The sequence below is a fragment of the Habropoda laboriosa genome, unplaced genomic scaffold, assembly GCF_001263275.1.
Source record: "Habropoda laboriosa isolate 0110345459 unplaced genomic scaffold, ASM126327v1 scaffold5, whole genome shotgun sequence".
In the NCBI taxonomy this organism is placed as follows: Eukaryota; Metazoa; Arthropoda; class Insecta; order Hymenoptera; family Apidae; genus Habropoda; species Habropoda laboriosa.
In genome coordinates this window covers 3,632,763-3,653,347 of record NW_017100161.1, presented here as the reverse complement: position 1 = coordinate 3,653,347, position 20,585 = coordinate 3,632,763, and the positions used below count along the sequence as shown (strand labels likewise).

At 46.6% G+C, this 20,585-nt stretch overlaps 2 protein-coding genes across 2 annotated transcripts; one reads left to right on the top strand and one right to left on the bottom strand.

Moving 5' to 3' along the window:
- The first annotated feature begins 922 nt into the window (after nt 1–922).
- Nucleotides 923–2,569, top strand: LOC108578421 (splicing regulatory glutamine/lysine-rich protein 1-like). Its single transcript, XM_017941746.1, has 3 exons — nt 923–1,226; nt 1,311–1,442; nt 1,624–2,569. Exons 1-3 carry the CDS (start codon nt 1,222–1,224, stop codon nt 2,318–2,320), a joined length of 834 nt encoding a protein of 277 aa, XP_017797235.1. The 5' UTR covers nt 923–1,221; the 3' UTR covers nt 2,321–2,569.
- Nucleotides 2,341–19,909, bottom strand: LOC108578419 (cubilin homolog). The gene is made up of 51 exons (XM_017941744.1): nt 19,849–19,909; nt 19,613–19,742; nt 19,352–19,537; nt 19,038–19,178; nt 18,864–18,967; nt 18,628–18,772; nt 18,305–18,547; nt 17,854–18,172; nt 17,402–17,772; nt 17,007–17,363; nt 16,743–16,896; nt 16,480–16,664; nt 15,882–16,404; nt 15,184–15,406; nt 14,781–15,098; nt 14,532–14,692; nt 13,950–14,282; nt 13,152–13,645; nt 12,677–13,069; nt 12,330–12,603; nt 11,727–11,978; nt 10,939–11,453; nt 10,672–10,870; nt 10,233–10,604; nt 9,930–10,126; nt 9,699–9,850; nt 9,442–9,630; nt 9,178–9,359; nt 8,861–9,079; nt 8,651–8,794; nt 8,515–8,590; nt 8,335–8,443; nt 8,089–8,248; nt 7,781–8,014; nt 7,637–7,710; nt 7,336–7,565; nt 7,070–7,270; nt 6,854–6,989; nt 6,279–6,612; nt 6,024–6,209; nt 5,774–5,930; nt 5,532–5,709; nt 5,203–5,442; nt 4,967–5,129; nt 4,677–4,891; nt 4,537–4,614; nt 4,408–4,475; nt 4,105–4,345; nt 3,869–4,031; nt 2,939–3,189; nt 2,341–2,836 (listed from the first exon to the last, which is right to left on the bottom strand). The coding sequence occupies exons 1-51, from the start codon at nt 19,857–19,859 to the stop codon at nt 2,723–2,725; spliced, it is 11,094 nt and encodes a 3,697-aa protein (XP_017797233.1). The 5' UTR covers nt 19,860–19,909; the 3' UTR covers nt 2,341–2,722.
- Nucleotides 19,910–20,585: the final 676 nt, after the last annotated feature.

Below are 20,585 nucleotides of genomic sequence, written 5' to 3'. Positions count from 1 at the left end.
AATCGTCCGATATCTCGTTTGTTCTATAGTTAACAACGAAAATCGACGAGATTTACGGACGCCTCGTAAAACACCTGTTTGCGTTCCCGTAATAACCGGAAACTCCGGTTGTTTAATCAAGAAACACGTGCAGAATCGTAAAAACCGATGTATCAATAATAGTCGGTCTTAGATTTACGATTCTTTTCTTTACACGCAACAAAACAGCCCGTTCCATTTGCTTATTTTCCCCCTGGCGGCTCGATCTTTCATTTCAGTCTGGAAAAATACGTAGAAACCTGCTGCCAGTGGTCCATCGTTTCGTCGTTGGCGCCTCGACCTTGAATTTCTCCAGAATAACCTGGAACTTCCGTGGAAGACCAATTTCCTTGTCCTCCCACGCTCAAATTCGCGGTAAATTTAGCAAAAATACCACGCTGCAACACGTAACAAGCTCGAGAACCGCGGTTAGATCAATCTCACCGGAAATTTGTTTACGCTACCACCTACCGAAGGCCAAAACGCGAGAACAAATCGTTCGAGTCTCGGAAAGAAATGAAATTCTTCGTCCGGAGGTGGTACTCGAAGGTCGTTTCGCGAAAATTCACCGGACAAAAGACGTGGAACGAGATGAGACCTCCCTCGCGATTACCTGTGAAATCAACACTTGTTTGTTACGCTGTGCGGCACTTCGTTGAGTGCTCGGCTGACGTCAGCGGTGGCAAGTAGACAGATTAGATACGGACCGACCTAAATATCGCGTCTCGTGGAAGCGAAACGAGAGGGGAGCGGACTGATGCAACGGTAAAGGGGAGAAAAATTTGGAAGAAAAATAAGAGAAGCACGAAGAAATTCGTCTAAGAGAAGAGGAACGATGTTGCGTGTTGGATAAATTGATCTTGTTCTAGGTTAAAAACACGAGATACGTTGAACTACCACGAGCACTCCACTCTCGTACTTCGAACTTTGCGCGTCGCGACGAACTCGTGGCCGTATTGGTGATTGATTTCACGCTGATATCGACACAGATATCACGGGACGTTCAGCAAGCAGCGCGATCGAAGAGCCAGAGAGTGTGTACGAGTGTTGATCGAGATATCAACGGAGACGCGTATAAGATATAAGGGGGCAAGCGAATAGGAGTCAGTGTTGTGCTGGATCTTCGTTTCGATCGTACCTACGGTGATCTATAAACGTGAAATCTATCGAAATTGGAGATATCTGCTCTGAGAAGGAAGAAACATGCGGTGAGAGAAATATCTTTGTTACATTCCCCGTTCGTTGTTTGTTATTTAGCCAAGTCGTTACTTTTATTGTCCGCGTTTCTTCAGGATCTGGCTACTGTTAACCGTCCTCCTATTTGTCACGGTGCTCGCCTCCGAGACGTTCGCGAAAAAACCTGGCAAGGATGTCGACGACAAGGTCAGACACGAGAAGAGGAACAAGGATGTAGCTTATTCCAAGTGAGTTTTCCAACGAGATGCAGTTAACTGCATCGAATTGTACTCGTCTAGGCGACAATTACGCAATTGCTGTTGCGCTCGTTCCGCTCTCTTATCTTTCGTCATGGTCGATGGACTTTGCTTTCGAGGGGACTTTTCGCGACTACGTTGCGTTACACGGTGCTCCATTTCCTTGTTTCAGGGAGGGAAAATCGAAGGTCGGCGATGGCAGGAAGGTGCAGTCGCGGAAGAGGAAGAACAGCGAGCCCGAGGAGAAGAAGGCGGAGGGTCAATCCGAGAGTGTCGCCGTGAACGAGGAATCTGGCAAAGGGCAGAAGTCGAAAAATAAAAAATTGAAGGGGAAGGAGAACGCCGAAGTGAAGAGTAAATCTAAGAACGAGTCGCCGAAGGATAAATCGAAGAAGAAGAGCAAGTACGCGGTGGATGCGCAGGAGGTGCGCCAGAAGGACTCGAAGAAGCCGAAGGACAAGAAATTGAAGGAGAAGAAACCGAACGCGGAGGAGGAGGGCAGCTTGGAGGGTGAGAAGAAATCGAAGAAGAAGTTCGAAGGCAGGACCGCGGATAAATCTGGAAAATTGACGAAGGATGACAAGAAGAAGAAGACCACTGTAGAGGAAGTGGAGGAAGTACCAGTGGAATTGAAAGTGGAAGAGCCTAAGGCAAAATCGAAGAAAGACAAGAAGGCTGAGAAGAGCAGGTCGAAACGAGATGTGAAAAAGGCGAGGAAAGTGGAGCAGGAAGTGGACGTGCCAAAGGACGAAGAGGTGGAGCAATTTGCGGTGGTCGACGAAGTGAAGACGGTAAATGGAAAGGCGGGAGGCTGTTCAAAGGTAGCAGCAGAGGAGAACAACGAAGAATTTAACGAGGAAGAGGCGTGATGCTCGAGTATTTTATTCTGGCGACATTCTGAAATGTCATTTATCATCGATCACGCATCGTCGATTCGCGGATATTAAGAGAATTGTGAAATTAATTTCCCCCTAGCAAACAGCGTTCGTCGTTATCGATTTCTCAAGTTTCCGGTATCTCGGTCGATATTCATCGACCAATAAGAAAGCACCACGTTGTATTAAATCTCGTTTATTTCATATGGATCCACGACGAGTCACGCAAACGTTGTATTATTTACAAATAGCAATTTTATCGAAAATTATTCACCTTACTACGATCGATAGACCTGAAACTGTAGTAGATCTATCGAACGTAAATACACCGCGTCGAACCCGAAATGTACATACATATACGAAGAATAAATATTTTTGTAAATCGTTCGTCTCGACTTAGCTATCCTGACCCTTGAAAGTCGCTTTCCAACCTGTTCCAACGTTATTCATCGACGAGATATATTTCACGACCAATCGGTTACTCGTGGCTTGGTACGGCGCTGGCTCATCCTACGAGCAACAATAAGAAAAAAAAGTTCAACGTAATCTCGTCGTTAGCTTCTAAAATAGACGTCGTAATCGCGATTAATCACGATCGTGATATGAAATTACCCCTCCACAGTAGATGTTCGCCAGATCTAGTTCCCCGGTCTTCGTGACATCGTAGATCTCCACGTTGTTGAAGTTCGGGTTGCAGTTGTTCCTCGTGCCGATGTCGAACACCGTGAACTCCAGCACCAGTTTCAGACTTCGTGGCACGCTAATGTCCCACGTACACACCGTGCTGTTGCGATACTCGTTCGGATAGAGGGGCGACGAGAACGATCCAGCGTAATTGTATATTCGACCTCCGCATCCACGACCTGGCCATCGTTATTACTTATTTATTGCACGATTATTATCGCGCAAACGTTGGGGTGAACCTTAGATTATCTTGTTGCCAGTAAACCGATGGCAATTCGTCTTTGGGACGATTATAGCACATGTTTGAAGAATAGATACTTATATATTTGAGAGAAAGATGCTCGAGGAACTCGTCTCAACATCCGCTAAAAAGTGAATTCAGAAATTACAGGTTTACCTGTGAAAAATTGGAAGGTGATCTTGAGAACTTGGCAAAAAAGAAACAATGTAGTATAATCGTCTTAAAAAATTTCGAACTGTCCAGTAATCTTAAGCGGTTCACCCTGTGTTTGCAAGCCCAAAATTTCGCTGTCATTCAAATTCAAGTGCACCGCAGAGCAAAGAAATATTCTATTCCAGAAAAAAGTTTACCTCTAAAATCTCGTTATTTTGTAACACGCGTTCTCACCGATGAATTTTGCAACGCAGTTAAATACAATCGATCTACTCATTGTTTTCACTCACTTCGTCCTTATTTACATTTCCCACACGTACACCCGCGCGCGTTATTTTCCTTCGGCGAGAAGTCTTATCTGTTTTCTAAAACGCTGATAGAGCAACGTAACCGTAGCAGCGTTCAAACAGCGCACCGATCGCGATAGAGTAATATCGAACGCGACACTCGCACCATTTTCATACCTTTGTCCGTGGTGGTGTACGTGATGTCGTAGTACTCGAAGCTAGTGGGCCATTCAGTCCAGGAATGTAAACTCAGCTTGTTCTCGGTACTGAAAATAGGATTGGGTAGCGCTGTAGAGCACAACGTCGCTGTCAGCGTGCCGTTGAAACCACCGTCGAACACCTAAGTGAATACGTGAAATAGAGACAACATTTCGAAATCGGAACGTTATCCGTGAAAATGTGGAAACACTTGCTTGCAACGCGGATTTCGTGCACATCTCCGGATCGTAGATCATGAACTGATTGAAATAAAGGGAGATTGTGTGATTCGGAGGTGCTGTGATCGTCATCCAACAGTCGTCGATGCTCTCGTGGATTATTCGTCCTTGTTCACCTGTGTAATTTCGATCGCAGGAGGCGCTACTGTACTCGAGCTTGAAACCTCTGTGGCCAGGAGTGATACCGTTGAACATTACCTCGATCTCTGTGCTGTAGCTGTCTCGAAAGAAAACACTTACAATAACACTGTAAATTCTGATGGAACAGTTCGTAGTTACCTGTAGTAATCGTGAGGCAAACTGTTGCCGCAGTATTTGTAAGAGGTGCTTGGAGTATTATACGAACTCTGTGAATTATACGAACAGAAGAAATTAAATATCCTATCAAATCTTATCGTACAAACTTACGTCTCCGTAGGACGATTGCTGGTTGTGACCATTCAAAATGAAATTCTCGCCGAATCCTTCGTCGATGTACTTTCGATTCTACACAAGAATTTATGTTTTTAACAATATCTCGATGGAAGCAGAAGTGTCGAATGAATTACCTGTACGTCTGTTATCTGAAGGAAGTCGTTCTCGCATGTACCAGACTCGGGCATGTCGAAGTCCAAGAACTGTATCCTCATTCTCTCGATGGAGCTTTTGAACGACTGCAACTGCCAACGACACCTTGTACCTTGCTGGTAATTATTCGGATAATTCGGCGAGGTCAGTACGAGCTTCTTCTCGCTGTTCAGATGAGGAGCTACAGAGCACAACGCTGCAACGATCAAATCGACCATTAAGCATCCTGAATTTCACGTAGAGCAACGAATCGACGTCTAATTTATTTCACCGTTTACTACTTCCAACGTTCCAGTGATTCCAGCACCTTCCAGCGTGCCATCGCTCATGAATCGTATCCAAAGTGACCTCGTACTGGACAATACAGGACGTGGAATTTGATTGCCGCAGTATCTGTCGATTAGCTCGGCAAAAGGACCACCTCCGTCGCGAACCTAAACGAAATAGAAAATGAGTTGAGTTTCAAGCTTATCTCGTCTCAGAGTTTCGTTAATTAGACAGATTTACTTCGAGATAATCGCCGGTACACTTGTTGTCAGAACGGGCTGTTCTATTGGTAGCATTTCTGACGTCTATACTGTTGATAGTGAACTTGATATTCTTTCCTGCGTCTGCTATCACGTTCCAGTGACAGTCTTCCAAGCTGTCGTAAGTCGAACCCTTCTGCGTCCTGAACGAGTAACTTTGAGTGGTGGTTAGATCGATGGTACCTCCGCATCCTGCCTCGACACTCTTCACGAATAGAACCTGCGATACGAGGGAAATATTCGAAGTAAGATGGAAACGTCGGTTTCTAATGAAATTCTAAGCTCTGACTGTTCGTTCGACAAATTCACCTTCGCCAGGAAACCGCCAAAATGGCGAGAATTGTCCGTGTAGAAGTGGACCACCATGGAACTTGAGTTAGACTTCACGATTTGCAGCTGCTCCGTTAAGTTTCCACAGAACAGAGCCAACCTCTTCTCGTCGTCTTCCTCCGGACCGTCGAAGATTTTCACGCTGTCGTATATGCACCTGTGCAAGATACACGTAGCATCAGAGAGTGATTTGCGCGAGATTGCTCGAGATCGCGACGTACCTGTAGCTGTACTCGAGTTCGAATTTTTCGAAACGAAGGACGATACTCTGGTCCGGCGGTGCTTCGATTTTCCACAAGCAGTTTACTCCTCCGAAGTACTCCGCACCGTTCATCAACGACTTGATCTCTCCTGGAGCTCTCATGGTTCCGCCGCACTCTTTGCAAAGAAGGAAATAGAAAAGAGAGAAGGTTGAACGATCGACTCGTCGACTTTTCCTTCTTTTTTTTTAATAACGACATTTCAATCTACCGTTGAGATAGTACTTGAAGACGAAACCATTTCGTTGAATGTATCTGTCGGTCCTGAACACGATTACCATACTGCCGAGTGATCTGGTAATAGGCGGCATGTTCTCTCCGCACCATACAGTATCCTCCACCGAATATTGATCCACTGCCGAGATCGTCAAATTGTCGAAATGACAGTCTTTCCTACCTAAATTCGTCAGACACGTTGTACACGTAATTCACGAGTTTCTTATCAAACGAGATTCATTGTTATTACTGTGCTCAAGCTGGAAATACAGGAACTCCACGATGATATCCTTGTCAGGCGCCAATAGGGTGTAATTACAGAACATATTCGGTCGATATAAATTAGGATAGGAGGGTGATTGGATAACCTTGACGTGGGACGTGACGTCGAAAATGCCACCGCAATTTTCGTTCCAAATTGCACGGAATCCGTCACCCTGAATCGCCTCGTTCGAGTGGAAAATCACTTTCATGCGATTGCTGGTCGAATTTAACGGCTTCGGTGTGTTTCTCCCGCAAACTTTGCCCAGGTCCTTCCACATTCCTCCCGTTGATCCGTTCGTCTCCATCACCCAATCGAAAGCCTGTACTTTCCCGAAACATACAATTCTACGTAGAATCTTTTCTCTTTCTCTCTGTTCGTTTAAATTACAGTTACGTCTGTCCGTGCACGGTGGCCGGTGATAATTTTACACCGCGTTTCCCGCTAGAAACGGCGACAATAACACCATCAAACATGCGCTTCGCTGTTAATATTCACGCAAACAGGACGGTAAAGTCGACCGTATCCCGCGAAACTCATTACCATGCAAATTTTCCACGCACCTGCACGTAATCCTTCTCGCAGTTGTTGCTGCTCTCCAAATTAAAACGATCGACGAACACCAGGCCGACGTGGTAGCCGTTGTACGCGGTTATTTCCCAGGTGCATTCAGCGTTGTTCGGATACTGCGACGGGAACCTGTAATCAACGGTGAATTTCCCGGAGTTAAACATCTGTCCGGTCCTGTTTCGTGCCGGAGTTATCGAGCTTTGAATTACTTAGGCGACGCGATCTCGCGGCTCGTGCCGCGTAGCGCGCCTCCGCATCCGTTGTTCGCCGGTTCCAGAACGAACTCGAAGTCGTTCGGTTCCTCCGCTGCGGTGTACTCGATCCACAGCTGGTTCGACGTGCTGGTTATGTTGTACGGCTGAACGTTACCGCAGAATTTGCCTATCTCCGGCGAGTTCGGTCCACCGTTCCTGAGAGAAGCATCGAAAACGAGATAGAGGACGTTTCGGAGGACGTTTAGCTCGATTAGGAGTACCTGACGCTGATGTAATTCTTGTCGCAGCCACCTAAATGCAGCCTGTTGAAGTGCAGCTTAATCATTTCCCCGTTGTCCGGGTAATTAGCGTGCCAGACGCAATTGATAGGATAAGACACGTTCTTAGGCGGGTTTATAACGTTCGACAATTCTTGAAGAATACCACCGCAGGGCTGCCATTCGTACTGGAGTGTGAAATTCATCGGTTTACCCAGCGAGCTGTTCACTATCTGCAACATACGAACAAGTTCGTGCACCACCGTCCAACAGTGTTAATCTACACTATCATTCGCGTACTTACGATCAACTCGTTAATTAGCTTCGGACTTCTCAGATACACCGGTTCCGAGAAGTTCCCGCAGATCATACCGAGCCCTTAAAAATCAAGCCACGTTACCTCTCCGCTCTATTTACGCAATGTGTTAACTAGGTGTGTCAATCTTACCAGTCAGAGAGATGTATTGATAATTGTAGCAGTATTTAGTGTACGCGTAGCCGCGCAGCCCGCCAACCATGCCGGTCACCGACAGCGACAGCGTCAATCCTGTGTTGTTTGTGTTGTTCACCATGCTCTGAGGTGCTTTCACGTCCCACTGGCAGTAATAGGAGGATTCGTTGAACGGTCGAACTGTCGGACCTGATAATTTACCCTTCACAGAGGTTATGATCCCGCCGCAAGCTGAAAGATCGACGATAATCCTTGAATCACCGAGAAACTTGAAAGATATGTTAAAAAATTGGTCAAAATCGTACGAGCAGGTGCTTCAGCACGGTAACGCAGTTTGAATCCACGATAGCCCGGAGACGAGTAATAACCGATCATCATAGTGTTACTGGAGCTTTTTATCAGTTGCCCGGTCATGTTCGGTTGCAGCACCTTGATCCTGGATCTGAACCGTAGATCGTTGTAGAACTGAGAGCGAAAAGAAATGAAATAAATTGCGCAACCATAGAGCGGCGATGATAAAAGCGAAGAGAATTGGGATTAATAATAACAACCATTACTGAATAACCAAATCGTGCTTCAGAGGGGGACATGATGTCTGAGTCGAGTATTTCAACGACCACGTGGTATCCTTTCGGCACCTTGATTCTCCAATCGCAGTATCTGTCGAATGACACGTAACACAGCGTGAAATACAGGAGATTTAGCTTTATCGTGAATGTTTAATCTCGTACCTTGCACGAGTCGCGATGTTAGGATAGCCGTTCGACTTGATCGTTGTCTCCATAGCGGTGAACTCGCCTCCGCACACTGTAACAGACGTCGAATTCTTAATTATTCTCGTCAACGACTGAACGAAGTAGCGAGTACCTTCTTGGCTGGCTTGGAACGTCATCGTGAAGCCTCTGTAGACCGCGCTCTCGAAATTATCGCTGTGGAAAGTGACCACAGCTTGATTGGAAGAAGTTTCCACGGTAGCCGGTGTCAGGCCGCAGTACATTCCAATTAGAGACTCTGAAGACGAAAGAAACGTGAGAGAAAGTTGGTTGAAATTTGATCTGTACGTTTGTCTCGACTCACTGGTATCGTTTCCTGGCAGAATCTCGCTGATCTCCACATGATCGATGCTTTTGCAACGCCGATAGCCAGGCAAGTGGATGTCGAGGAAGGTCAATTTCAACGTGTGATCGACCGGGGCGTTTATGAACCAAACGCAGGTCTGATTCTTCGGATAGAAGAACGGATAATTTGGCGATGAAATGAGACCGGATGTTGCTCTCTCCGTTCCACCGCAAGAGTCTGTCGGAGAAAGGATCGAATTCGAAAAGTTTCCGAGGGAATGGAACCTTATATTTTGGTCCGTTGATTAGGAGAAGACAGAAGATTTGGAAACGAACCTTGAATACTGAACACCGCTTTGAAACCGTTCTTCGGCTCCGGAATATCCGTGTAGAAATGGACGTACATCATATTTCCGGTGCTAGCTATGCTACTTGGTGCAACGTCCGTGCAGTATCGTCCAATCAACTTGGAACTGTCCGTTCCGCCGTCTCTCACTTCGACGTACTCCTTCTCGCAGCTGAAATATTTCTCGTCCCCTTATTGCTCTCGCAATTTCGCCGATTTGATTAATTGAAATTACCGGAAGGTACGAGACTCACTCTATGGTGTAACTCAGGTCGAATCTATCGACGAAATGAAGGGTTATTCTCTCTTTACCGGGGGACATCACTGTCCAAGTGCACTCGGAGTACGGCGGAGGGATGTTAGGGTAATTCGGTGTTTTAATCTCCCATTCTGTCTGCTGTTTGGACAGTACGAACTCGCCACCGCAATTCGTGCTCACTTCTCTGAAAGATCGAACGGGTTCGACAATGGTGCGATGTTAAATATCGAAGGATCGATCGACAATTATCACCTGTATGTTAATTTGAAGTTGATGTTCGATCGAATGCCCAGAGCCTTCACGTAGAGTCGATTTCCGGTTGTTTGAAGCGGCGCTGGTATCACGTTGCCGCAGTATTTACCCGCTCCGAGCAAAGGAGACGTTTTCTCACCGCCGTTCTTCAACTGTAACGAAGACAAATTTCCGTGGAATGAGATTACACGCTTGAAAACCCGGTATTTTCGCACAGTTCTTCAAGTTTACCATTAGATAGTTAGCAGTGCACGTCCAACTGGGACCTTGCTGTATCGACATCTGAACGATTTTCACTTCTATCATTCGTCCAGGTCTCACGTCGACGACCCACTCGCAAAGCACCTGCCAGCTACGAGCTGTTCTATCCACGGTTATGTTATTGATCTCGATCACTCCGTTCGGACCTTGCAGCTTACCACCGCACTCTAAGAGAGAAACGTTGAGCAACTTGGTCTGACGATCGCACAAGGATTGAAGTGGGAAACAGAAGAATTCGCTGTTCGTCTGTGAAACATTTCTAAATCACCGTACCTCGATGGACGTACGCGCTGAAGCCAGTTCCGTTGATGTAACTGTCAGAGTCGAACTTCACTGTCATCACGTTACCCGCCTTGATCAAAGCGGCAGTGGAGTTCGACAGACACAATTGTTGCACCAATTCGGCGTTATTTTGGCTCATTGCAGCATTGCCGGAATAAACGGTGACGGAGTCTGCGAAGCAGTTGGAAGACTCCTCCAGGTCCATCGCGAGTATCCTGAGCACCAGGTGAGTACCAGGTGGAGATGTGAACACCCAGACACAATGGACGTTGTTATCGTAGCCGTTTGGATAGCCAGGTGACGTGAATTCGCAGGTCGCGTTATGGATTCCCATTAGAGCCACTTCCTTGTTGCATTCTGACACTGTGCGACGAGACACGATCATGGATAACACGAAGTGTTTCACTCGATAGGATCGACGAGAACTTACATATAATATCGTCTTGCTCGTAACTCTCGGTTTCTCTGGGTATCTGAAGCCAAGTTAAATCGAACCAGCTTCCCTGTCGCATAATTTCGGTAGACAGTTCGACGAAGGCAATGTTGCTGCTCGTCGTGATGGGCTCAGGAATGGTCATACCACAGGTTTCCAATAAAATAGGCGCCTCTTTGTCGTAGCCGTCGTACACCTGTCCACAGAATCTCTCGTCATTTTCTACGACTCGAAAGAACAGATATCTAAGCGACAAGTACTAACTCTAAGATAGGAGAAGCATCCTTCTTCCTGCATGTCCTCGATGAATATGTCCGTGATGTCGATTCGAATCACCCATCCAAACTTCACCGCGATTCTCCACGTTATAACTTCTCTAGTTTTGTAGGGAATCGGGTAAAGAGGAGAGGTTATCCTTCCGGTAGGTGCACTGAGCTCGTTACCACCTACCACCTTGAACTCAGCCACAAAACCTTTGCCCACGTCGTCACCGTCGCTCTTGAACTTCATCCAGAGCGTAGCGCCAGTTTGCACCGGGTTCACGTCTGTCCCGCAAGCTGTGGCTATCAGCTTGCCAATTCCGCTGTCCTCGCGTATCTCCAGATAATCCAAGTCGCAATTTTCGCTCTGCTGCAGCTCGAACTCGGAGAACGTCAGGCTGAGCTTATTCCCAGGTGAGTTCTTTATGATCCAGATGCACTCGGTGTTCAACGGATAGGTGTTAGGATAGCCTGGCGAGGCGATCTTTCCCTGATACGAGGTGTACGTACCGCCGCATGCTGCAGTAAGATCGATAAGAATTACGGATTCGAAAGGGCAAACGGAATGTGATTCGATATTAAAATTCGCTTTCCGTCGTTACGAAACAGCGTTAACACGCTTTATCTATCGTGTGTAATAATTCTTGCACGTTAAATGTAACGTTAAGAATAAACGCGCGACGTGTCTCGCGACAACTTCTTTCCAATATCGAGATGCGAGCGAGCAAGTTCTCTCCCTAGACAGATACCGTGAACGGGGTGCGATAAAAAAAGAGCGGTCGCGTCGTTTACCTGAATTTAGCACCGAATAGGTGAACGCAAAGTGTCCAAAGAAGTCGTAACTTGCGTACAAATGCACGGTGAGTGCATTCCCGGAGCTGGTTATCGGCAACGGCACAACGTTATCGCAGCATTTGCCACGAGACGGCCCATCGGAACCCTGCCCTTCGAAAACTTCTATGTAGTTCCAAGAGCAGTCATTGTCCCAGCCTAGTCCGTCCACCACTATCTCCATATGAGTGAACGTTACGGTGACGTGATCGGCTGTCGCGATAAAAAGAAGAAAATTCAAACATTTCAATTAACCGAACGTGTGTGCGTGTAGGATGTGACATAAGAATGTTTGGGCCTGATGACCGTCGAATCGTGCGAGTGTGGATTGTTCGGACCGAGTGACAGTTCTCCTGAATGAAAATGCACGAGTGATAAGAAATCTTAACCGAAAATCGTTGACGAAGGGTGTGTGAATGGGTGTAGAAATCTGTGACAAAACGTGACGGTGTGTGAGCGAGAATGAAAGGGAAGAGCGAAGAGAGAAAAGAGGATTGCAAGAGCGAGTGTGAAAAACAAAGGGTGTTCAGAAATAAAACTATGCTCGTCTAATAGAAAATTCACCTGGATCCTCGGCGATCAATATCCAAGTGCAATTCGGATTCTCGTTCAACTTGCCGGTGTAACTTTCTATCGGACTGATGTAACCGTTATCCCTCACGATGATACGAGCGCCACAGGACTTGGTATATTCCGCGTAGAATCCTTTCGCTGCCAGTATACTGTCTGTCCTCATCACCACTAACATCTCGTTTCCAGACGAAACGTAAGACGGTGGTAACTGGTTTCGACAATGTCTAGCTATTAACGGCGACTCCTTGGTTGGACCGTCGTATATCTGCGCAAGAAAAACAGGAATCAGCCTCTCTTCTCCGATAGAAATAAGCTTGTCTATTCGTTTATCTTGAAACCTCGACGTAATCGTCTGTGCAGTTCTTCGTGTCCTCGATGTCGAAGTCGGTGAAGGTCAGATTAACCACGTAATTCTGATCCACCTGCAAGAACCACTCGCAGTTCTGTTTGTGAGGATAGTTCTGTGGATAATTCGTCGAGTATAGCACCCCCGTGTCTGCGGTGTATTTACCGCCGCAGGTGACAGGCACGCTTTTGTAGCTAGCGTTGAATCCACGTGCCGAGTACGATATGTCGGAGTGGAATTTAACGAACATCTTGTTCCCGAAGCTGGTGTACACTATCGGTTTGCTGGAGTAGCACAGCTCGATTAGCAACGGTGCCGCGTCGTTCTCGCCGCTGTAGATTTGAAGCTTGTCGTAGTAACAGCCCTTCTGCCTCTCGATGTTTATCTGAAAACCGCATACACGTGGTACGTTTTCCTCCAGCAGGTGATCGTTTCGTGGAAGGAATCTTATTCCGTGGTATACTAACGTCGTGGATAGTCAGCTCTATGCTGTGAGCGTAATCGACCTCGATCAGCCACTCGCAATCGATGTTCTTCGGATAGGAGTTCGGATATCCAGGCGACGTGAACTCGTCGAAAGGCCTGGTCAGGTGTCCGCCACAACCGTCTACCACCCACTCGAGACGGAATCCGTTGAACGCTATCATAGAGTCTGTGACGAATCTGACGAACACCAGATGCTTCGACGAGTGAATCCGCGGTGGAAGAACATCCGTGTCGCAGAACGTCGCCAATTCGGTCTGATGGTCTTTGTCCTCGCCCTCGTTCACCTGCAGGTAATCGTACTTGCAGGCATTTTGAGTGCCAGAAGTCTCCAGGTCGAAGTGAGAGAAGGTCAGGTTGATCGCGTTGCCGACAGGCGCCTCGATTGTCCAGGTGCAGTTCAGATTGTGCTCGTACTTGTTCGGGAAATTAGGCGACTCTATCACGCCGTGGAAACCGTGCACCCTGTTTTCACATACTGTCGAGGAAGAATCGTCGGGATATTAGAGAAATCTGTTCATTTTTTCGGTGTAGAGGTAGATCGTTAAATGGAAAATTTCGGTGTCCTTCGTGATTAATATATTCTCTGGTTAAATAATTGTAGAAGTAGATCGAAATTTGATAGATCGTTAAAAATTTGGGTGTTCTTCATAACGAAGAGAGAGAGAGAGAGAGAGGGAGAGAAGGTAGAATTGGAGGGAATGAGTGATGCAGATAGGTCAATACCGGGATTCATTTAACGGGAGCAAAGTTTAATGCGGCCGCTGAGGGAATCGACTCACGTGTTTCATACTTCAGATGGAAACCGCGACCGGAATTCGTAAAGTCGCTGCGGAACCGAATGTTCACTACGTTCGAGTTCTTCTGAATGAGTTTTGGATAAGGACTGGTGCAGTATCTCTCGCTGTTACGGCGATCGATACCCTCGGATATCTCCATGTAGTCGAATCTACACTTGTCCTGTTCTTCCAGCTGCAGGTCGATTATTAACAATCGAATCCAACTGCCCTCCGCCACCGCGATCTTCCAGTAACAGTCAGCTAGCTGGCTGTACATGTGCGGATAATTCGGCGAAATGATATCGCCGTACGCGGCAGTCAAAGTGCCACCGCAACCTGAGACATTTCAAACAATTCTTTCAACTAACTATTCCAAATGGTATCTCTCAACGCGTTCGCTACCGTCGTTCTGTTCAAGCAACGTCCCTTATCCTTCGAATTACCGCGATTTACACTCTTAACATCTGTATTTCTATCAGTTTCACGTGATACTCAAACTGTGCAATTTTTATGACGTTTTAGATTGAGATGTAAAGAATTGACGCTTGGTAGCGAACGCGTTAAGGAGTATATTTCCTCGTTTACCAGACGTCGTGCTGTCCCATTCGATGTCGAATCCAGTATGCGATCCAGTCGGATCAGACACGAACTTCAGGTACAATTGATTCGTCTGACTTACAATTTCTGTGGGTATGACAGTTCCACAGAATTTCCCGATCAACGGCGACGTATCGTAGCCACCATTTCTACAAATTTCGATAAAATTCGACGAAATTATCCCGGACTGTTTTCCACTCTTACCATTACTCCCTAATCTAGATATACAAAATTCACCTAATTTCCAGGTAGTCGAATATACAGTTAGAGTGTTCCTCCAAATCGAACTTCTTCACGTTGAGAATGATCCTCTGTCTATTCGGTGCTTCGATTATCCACTCGCAGTCCTTTCTACCGGGATAACGCTCGGGATAATTCGGCGTCCTAATCACGCCGGTCATTTTCACGTAGTGACCGCCGCAGACTTTGGTCGCGTCGATGAAGAGATAAGTAGCGATGAATCCTTCGCGGTTGATGGACGAATCGGAATGGAAAGCCACGTTCATGGTGCTCCCTTGTGTCATTATTATCGGCGGTGTCTTCGATCCGCAGTAACTGTCACATTTAATCGCACGTTTATCGAATGATTCGGTGAATACAGAATTCAAGCTTAGATTCGGAAAGGTAGTTCGTTACGTACGTTCCTATCACGACTATGTCGGGTCCCTGGGTCTCGTAGATCATCACGTAGTCGTGCCGGCAACGTATGTTCTGCTCCAGATTAAACGACAAGAAGGTCAGCTGAACCACGTGTCCTCTTGGAGCTTGCAACGTCCAGATGCAATCTATGTCTTGTTCGTAGTAGCCGCCTTTTAACGGTGTCTGGATCGTTCCAGTCAACTCTGTGCTTATTCCTCCGCATCCTTTCAAACAGATCGATCTCTAATTAGACGCAGCATCGCTGAATATTAAGCACAGTATCGTAAACGTTTCAGTCTCTTCCAACGTGGTTTTTAAAAGGCACAGGAAGAGGTTTGTGAAAGAGACAGAGATCGACTGGCACGGAAGCTGCGTCGAGCTGCCGACCTGCCGAGAATCTTTTTTCAAAATTTGCAAATTTCGGTGGAAAATTCAGAAACAACGTGTCTGTGAGGTGACAGGAGGGAGGTAAAGCGAAGGAAGAGTTTCTCCAGCGCTAGGTTTACGGGACGCGTCATTTTGACGGATTTCGAATTTCACAATAGTGCATAATACGTTGTTTTTAAATAAAATAAGTTTCCCTTTAAAGAAAATATGCGGTCAATTTGACGCGTGTCTGTAGCTATAGGTATATAAGAAATGTCCGTAAACCTAGTGTTAACAATGGAAATGACTTTCTCTGCGAGAAATTCCACCTACTGGTCGGAATTGTCGTGTAGTTCGCCTGGAAGCCGCGTCCCCCGGAACCCTCCGTGGACGAGTATTTGAGGAACATGAAATTGTGCGTGGAGTAATACGTCCGGTCGGGCCCACCCGTGACACTCGCCGAGGTGCAGATTTTATCCAAACGCCGAGAGTTCTCGTTCGGTCCGTCGTACACGCTCAGATACACGTAGTCGCAGTCGGTGTTACTTAGTCCTGGAATGTCCACGTCCAGCATATGCAAGACGATCCTTTTGTTCTTCGATGGCTTGATCTCGTAGACGCACAGTTTGTTAGGGTGGGTCGTGCTCGGGTATCCAGGTGACTCGATGATACCGTTATCCTCGGTGAACACACCGCCGCAGAGAACGTTGTACGTCAGGGAGAACACGCCTTTCGCCGAAAGTTTCGACTTGAAGATGATCAGCAAAGTGTTCGAGTTCGATCTGACGACAGGTGGAATGTTGGTGCCGCAGTATCGTTCTATCAAGGGAGACTCGCTGGAATCTCCGTCGTAAATCTGGTAGAAACGAAGGATTTTTCACGTAGTTTAGATCTCGATCTATGCTGAAAAATGAGAGATATGTGGAGGTACCTCGATATTCTCGTTTTGACAATTAGCACCAGATAAGGAGAAACCGGACCAGGTTATTACTATCCGTTCACCAACGGGCATTTGGATCTTCCATTCGCACTCTATCTCTCCGTCCGTATCTAGGTTTTCAGGGCTGCTGATAGTACCGGAAGGTTTAGTGTATACTCCGTTACAACCTGGCGTACCTGAAGGAACAATTGTGATTGTGTAAAGTAGCTCAGTCGAGGAACGATTTATTTCTAATTAATGTGCCGTTTTGTCACCTTCGATGGCGGAATAGTGGATCTGGAAGCCGGCATCTTGACCAGCGCTGTCGGAGTGGAAATAAACGACAGCTTTCGAGGATGGTACCACCAGAGGTGCTGGATGAGAGTGATTACAGTACAATCCCAGCGTTTCACCGTGTATAGTAGAGATCTGTGTAAATATCGCTTCGCTTAATCTACAATTACTAGCTGAAACACTGGATTTTTCACGAATAAATAACAGTAACGCGAGGTAAAGGGTTAATTTCACGCGGTACGTACTTTCAAGAAGTCCGCGTCGCAGTTCGGATGCTCCTCGAGCATCAGCTGCCCGAAATGAATCTGTATCCGCTTGGAGGATCGCACACTGATCTGCCAATAGCAATCTCTATCGGGTGGATACCTGCCCGGTGATCCAGGAGAGCTGATCGTACCATAATCGCCCGTCAAAGTGCTGCCACAAACAGGTTTGGTGCTATTCCAGTGAAACGCGAATCCGTCGTGCGATATGCTGTTATCAGAGTGGAACCAGAAGTACAGAGAATTGTGGGAGGACACGATACTTCCATTCTCATGGGGCAAAGTCTTGCCGCAAAATCTGCCGATTATCTGGCTGCCTGCGTTCTTTCCATCGTGTATCTAATGTATCCAATGAACGATACGTTAAACATCTGGACGATTTGGAAGAAAAAAGCGTAGAGACTAGGTTCTCTTGTGTAGCGTACCTGGAGAAAATCGTATTTGCAATCGATCGATTGCTCCAAGTTGAACTTGGAGAACGTGACGTTCAGCACGAGCGAGCTGTTGGTGATGAGGACCCAAGCACAGCTCAGCCCGTGCTGATAAACGTTCCCGGCTATCGGGAACTGAAGATGTCCCACGGGATTCCTGGATACACCGCCACAGGTTTGTCGCGGTGTTTCACATCTGCTGCCTGTGTACAAGGATCCGCAATCGCAAGTTGCTGCACCGTTCGAATTTAGGCAGGCACCGTTATTCTTGCAGGGGTTCGGGAAACATGGGTCTATCGAGACGTCGCACGCCATTCCTGAAGCAACGAAAGAAATTGGAAGAAATTGAAGGAAGTGAAAAGAGAAGGAAGAGTGATTATCGGAGGAAGCGTTCTCACCGGTGTATCCAAAATTGCACAGGCAGATATAATCGTTCGTGTGGGGCGCAAGAACGCAGCTGCCGTGCACACAGCGATTACTGGGGCAGGCTACCGTAGAGACTTCTCCGGATTTCTGACAACCGTTTGGACCGACTCCATCGCCCACCATATTATTCGGACAACGACAAATCACGTAGGCACTGGTGAGAGCTGGATTCTCGACGCACGTGGCTAATGGATGACAGCCGCCGTTGTTGATCGCGCAGGAACCGACGTAGATGCAGGTTACACCGTCGCCACGGTATCCTGTGGGACAGGCACCGCACATTCTGGAACCCTGTTCGAAAGTTTGAAATTTTGAAATTTTGATATTTTGCAAGCTTGATAGTTGGAAATTTTGAAAGTTTGAAATGCGACTCCACGGATCGCTGTCGCCACTGTTACAATTACGCTGAATTTTCTACATTACCATCGTATTGATGCATTGAACTCTGGGAGACGTGCTACAGCCTCCGTTGTCTTGCTGACACTCGTCTATGTCAGTGCAATAGTAGCCGTTTCCTGTATACCCACGAGGACAGGCGTCGCAGAAGAATGTGCCAGGAGCGTTGCGACAGGCGACCCAAGGGTTCACGGAACATGGCCGATGGTTTCCGGCACACTCGTCCACATCTTTAATGCAGGCTGGATTGGTACCATCCGCTTGCCAACCCTGGAAGAACGCAACATTTTCCTCATTCCAATTGGCCATTAATTTATTCTACATCTCGAAATTAGCGTCCAGTGATGTACTTGGTCACAGATGCACGTGTAACCGAGTGTTGAACCGGTTGCGACGCAGACACCGTGGCCACAGAGTTCGTCAGAGTTTTCGGTACTGCAAACGGACTTCTTCGTTGTGCAATGAAGACCGAACCATCCTGGAGCGCAGTCGCATCTGACATAATTAAAATTAAGCGAATAAGCGTTGAAAATTGGAGCAGAAGTGACGTGAATATTTCTGAATAAATGTAGGAAATGTTGGAAACCTGTATGATCCTGGAATATTGTGACAAGTAGCTCCATTTTGGCATCCAAGGTCTGTACCCAACAATCGAACGCACTCGTTCACGTCCACCATGCAATTTGGTCCCTAAAATTGCACCGTGAAAATTGATCGACGGTGGAGAAGGAGGGGAAATAATGAATATTTTATAATTCACCTCCCAATTCGACGGACAATGGCACTGGTATCCTTCGTAAAGGTCCTGGCACGAGCCACCGTTCATACAAGGATTGCTACTGCACTCGTTTATCTTCAACTTCGCCTCTATCGACTTCACTTTGTCCTCCACGTGTCGTATCTAAAGAACAAATCTCACCAATTACCTGTTCGTTTCGTTTAATCAGCTCTTCCGTACTTACCCGGTGAACAACCATGCGCATCTTGGTGTTCATCCCCGCGTTAGACTGCAAACGACAAACGAAATCGGACATCAACGCTTTCAGAATGATCTTTCGCTCTAGAAGAGCTTACCTGATTCTTCGGCAAGTTTTCCGGTTGAAACGTGCTATTCCCATCTCCGAAGCCTTTGATCGTGGCTACTCTTCTTTCCAAACCTTCCGGTCCCTCCACAATTTGCATCAACCGCTGTAGATTCGATTCTACCTCGGCCAGATATCCGGTTTTCCATCTCTCGATCAAACGCGTCGCTCTGTCCGCCTGAAAGTGAATCGACGTGAATCTTCGAGCTACCAGGACGATTTTTTCGGGAAGAAGAAGAGACTGCTGCGGTACCGTTTCCGCGACATGGAGCAAATTAATTTCGTTCACGTTCACGTAACCGTCCCCGAGGATCTTCAGGGTGATGTTCCTGTCCTTCGCGGCGGAAATGAACAGATTTCCGTCTCTAGACTCCAGCACAGGCCTGAAACGCGTTAAAAATTACGTTATATGCAACGTTTCCACCTGCGGAAAGTTTCTTTTTCTCTCGGCGGAGAGATCGGATCTGGCGGAAATTGCGTTCTCCAGACCTCTCGTCCATCCACGCCGTGCAGAATCCCAAGCAAGTCAACAGCAGCAGCCATCGTGATCCCGTGGCCATGTCAGCGGAGTCTTTCCAACCGTATTGGATCGAATTTTATTGTAGCATCTCCTGCCGGATGCTGTACGCGAACCTCTTCGTCGAAAAGTTCCCCGTAAACTGCATCGAATGAACGGAAACGAGGGATATCTTCGGTTAAAAGTGGGCGTATTTCGAACCACTTATCAAGGTCCACCCAATATCGGTTACACCTCCAACGTGACACGTTTGCGTTACACATCGAATTTGCTCTAATTTTCGTGTAAATTTCCTGCGTTCTTTTTAAAACAATCTTTCTTTCTTCCTTAAAAATATGCTTAGAAAGGACCCTCTTTGAAGGAGGTGAAACGAGGGAAAGGGTAAAAAGGTAGCAAACACGTATTTTATTTTACAATTAATTGTAAAATGTATATTTAATCATTTCACGCGCGTAACATCGGACGTGCTACCTATTGTAGCATATCATTTTCAAACGTATTTCAATCCTTTGTTTCGCTCCATTCCCTTTCACATTTAAATAAAAAACGAAGCATTTTACCATTTGTGTAACCTTCTACGGTTACAGTGATTTCCACGAACGGTATTTTCGAAGCAGGAGTAAAAAGGGAAAAAAACAAGTGGTATTAATAAAAGACATCGATTTATTCTCTGGAAAGTGCTGATATAAAATTACACCGTTCTATTAAA

Bases quoted from the DNA above. Each gene is read 5' to 3' on its own strand.
- LOC108578419 (XM_017941744.1), bottom strand. The intron at 18,548-18,627 runs GTACATCACTGG...GCGTTCTTCCAG, and splicing joins ACACGTGCATCTGTGACCAA to GGTTGGCAAGCGGATGGTAC. The intron at 2,837-2,938 runs GTAATTTCATAT...TGTTGCTCGTAG, and splicing joins CGAACATCTACTGTGGAGGG to GATGAGCCAGCGCCGTACCA.
- LOC108578421 (XM_017941746.1), top strand. The intron at 1,443-1,623 runs GTGAGTTTTCCA...TCCTTGTTTCAG, and splicing joins AAGGATGTAGCTTATTCCAA to GGAGGGAAAATCGAAGGTCG.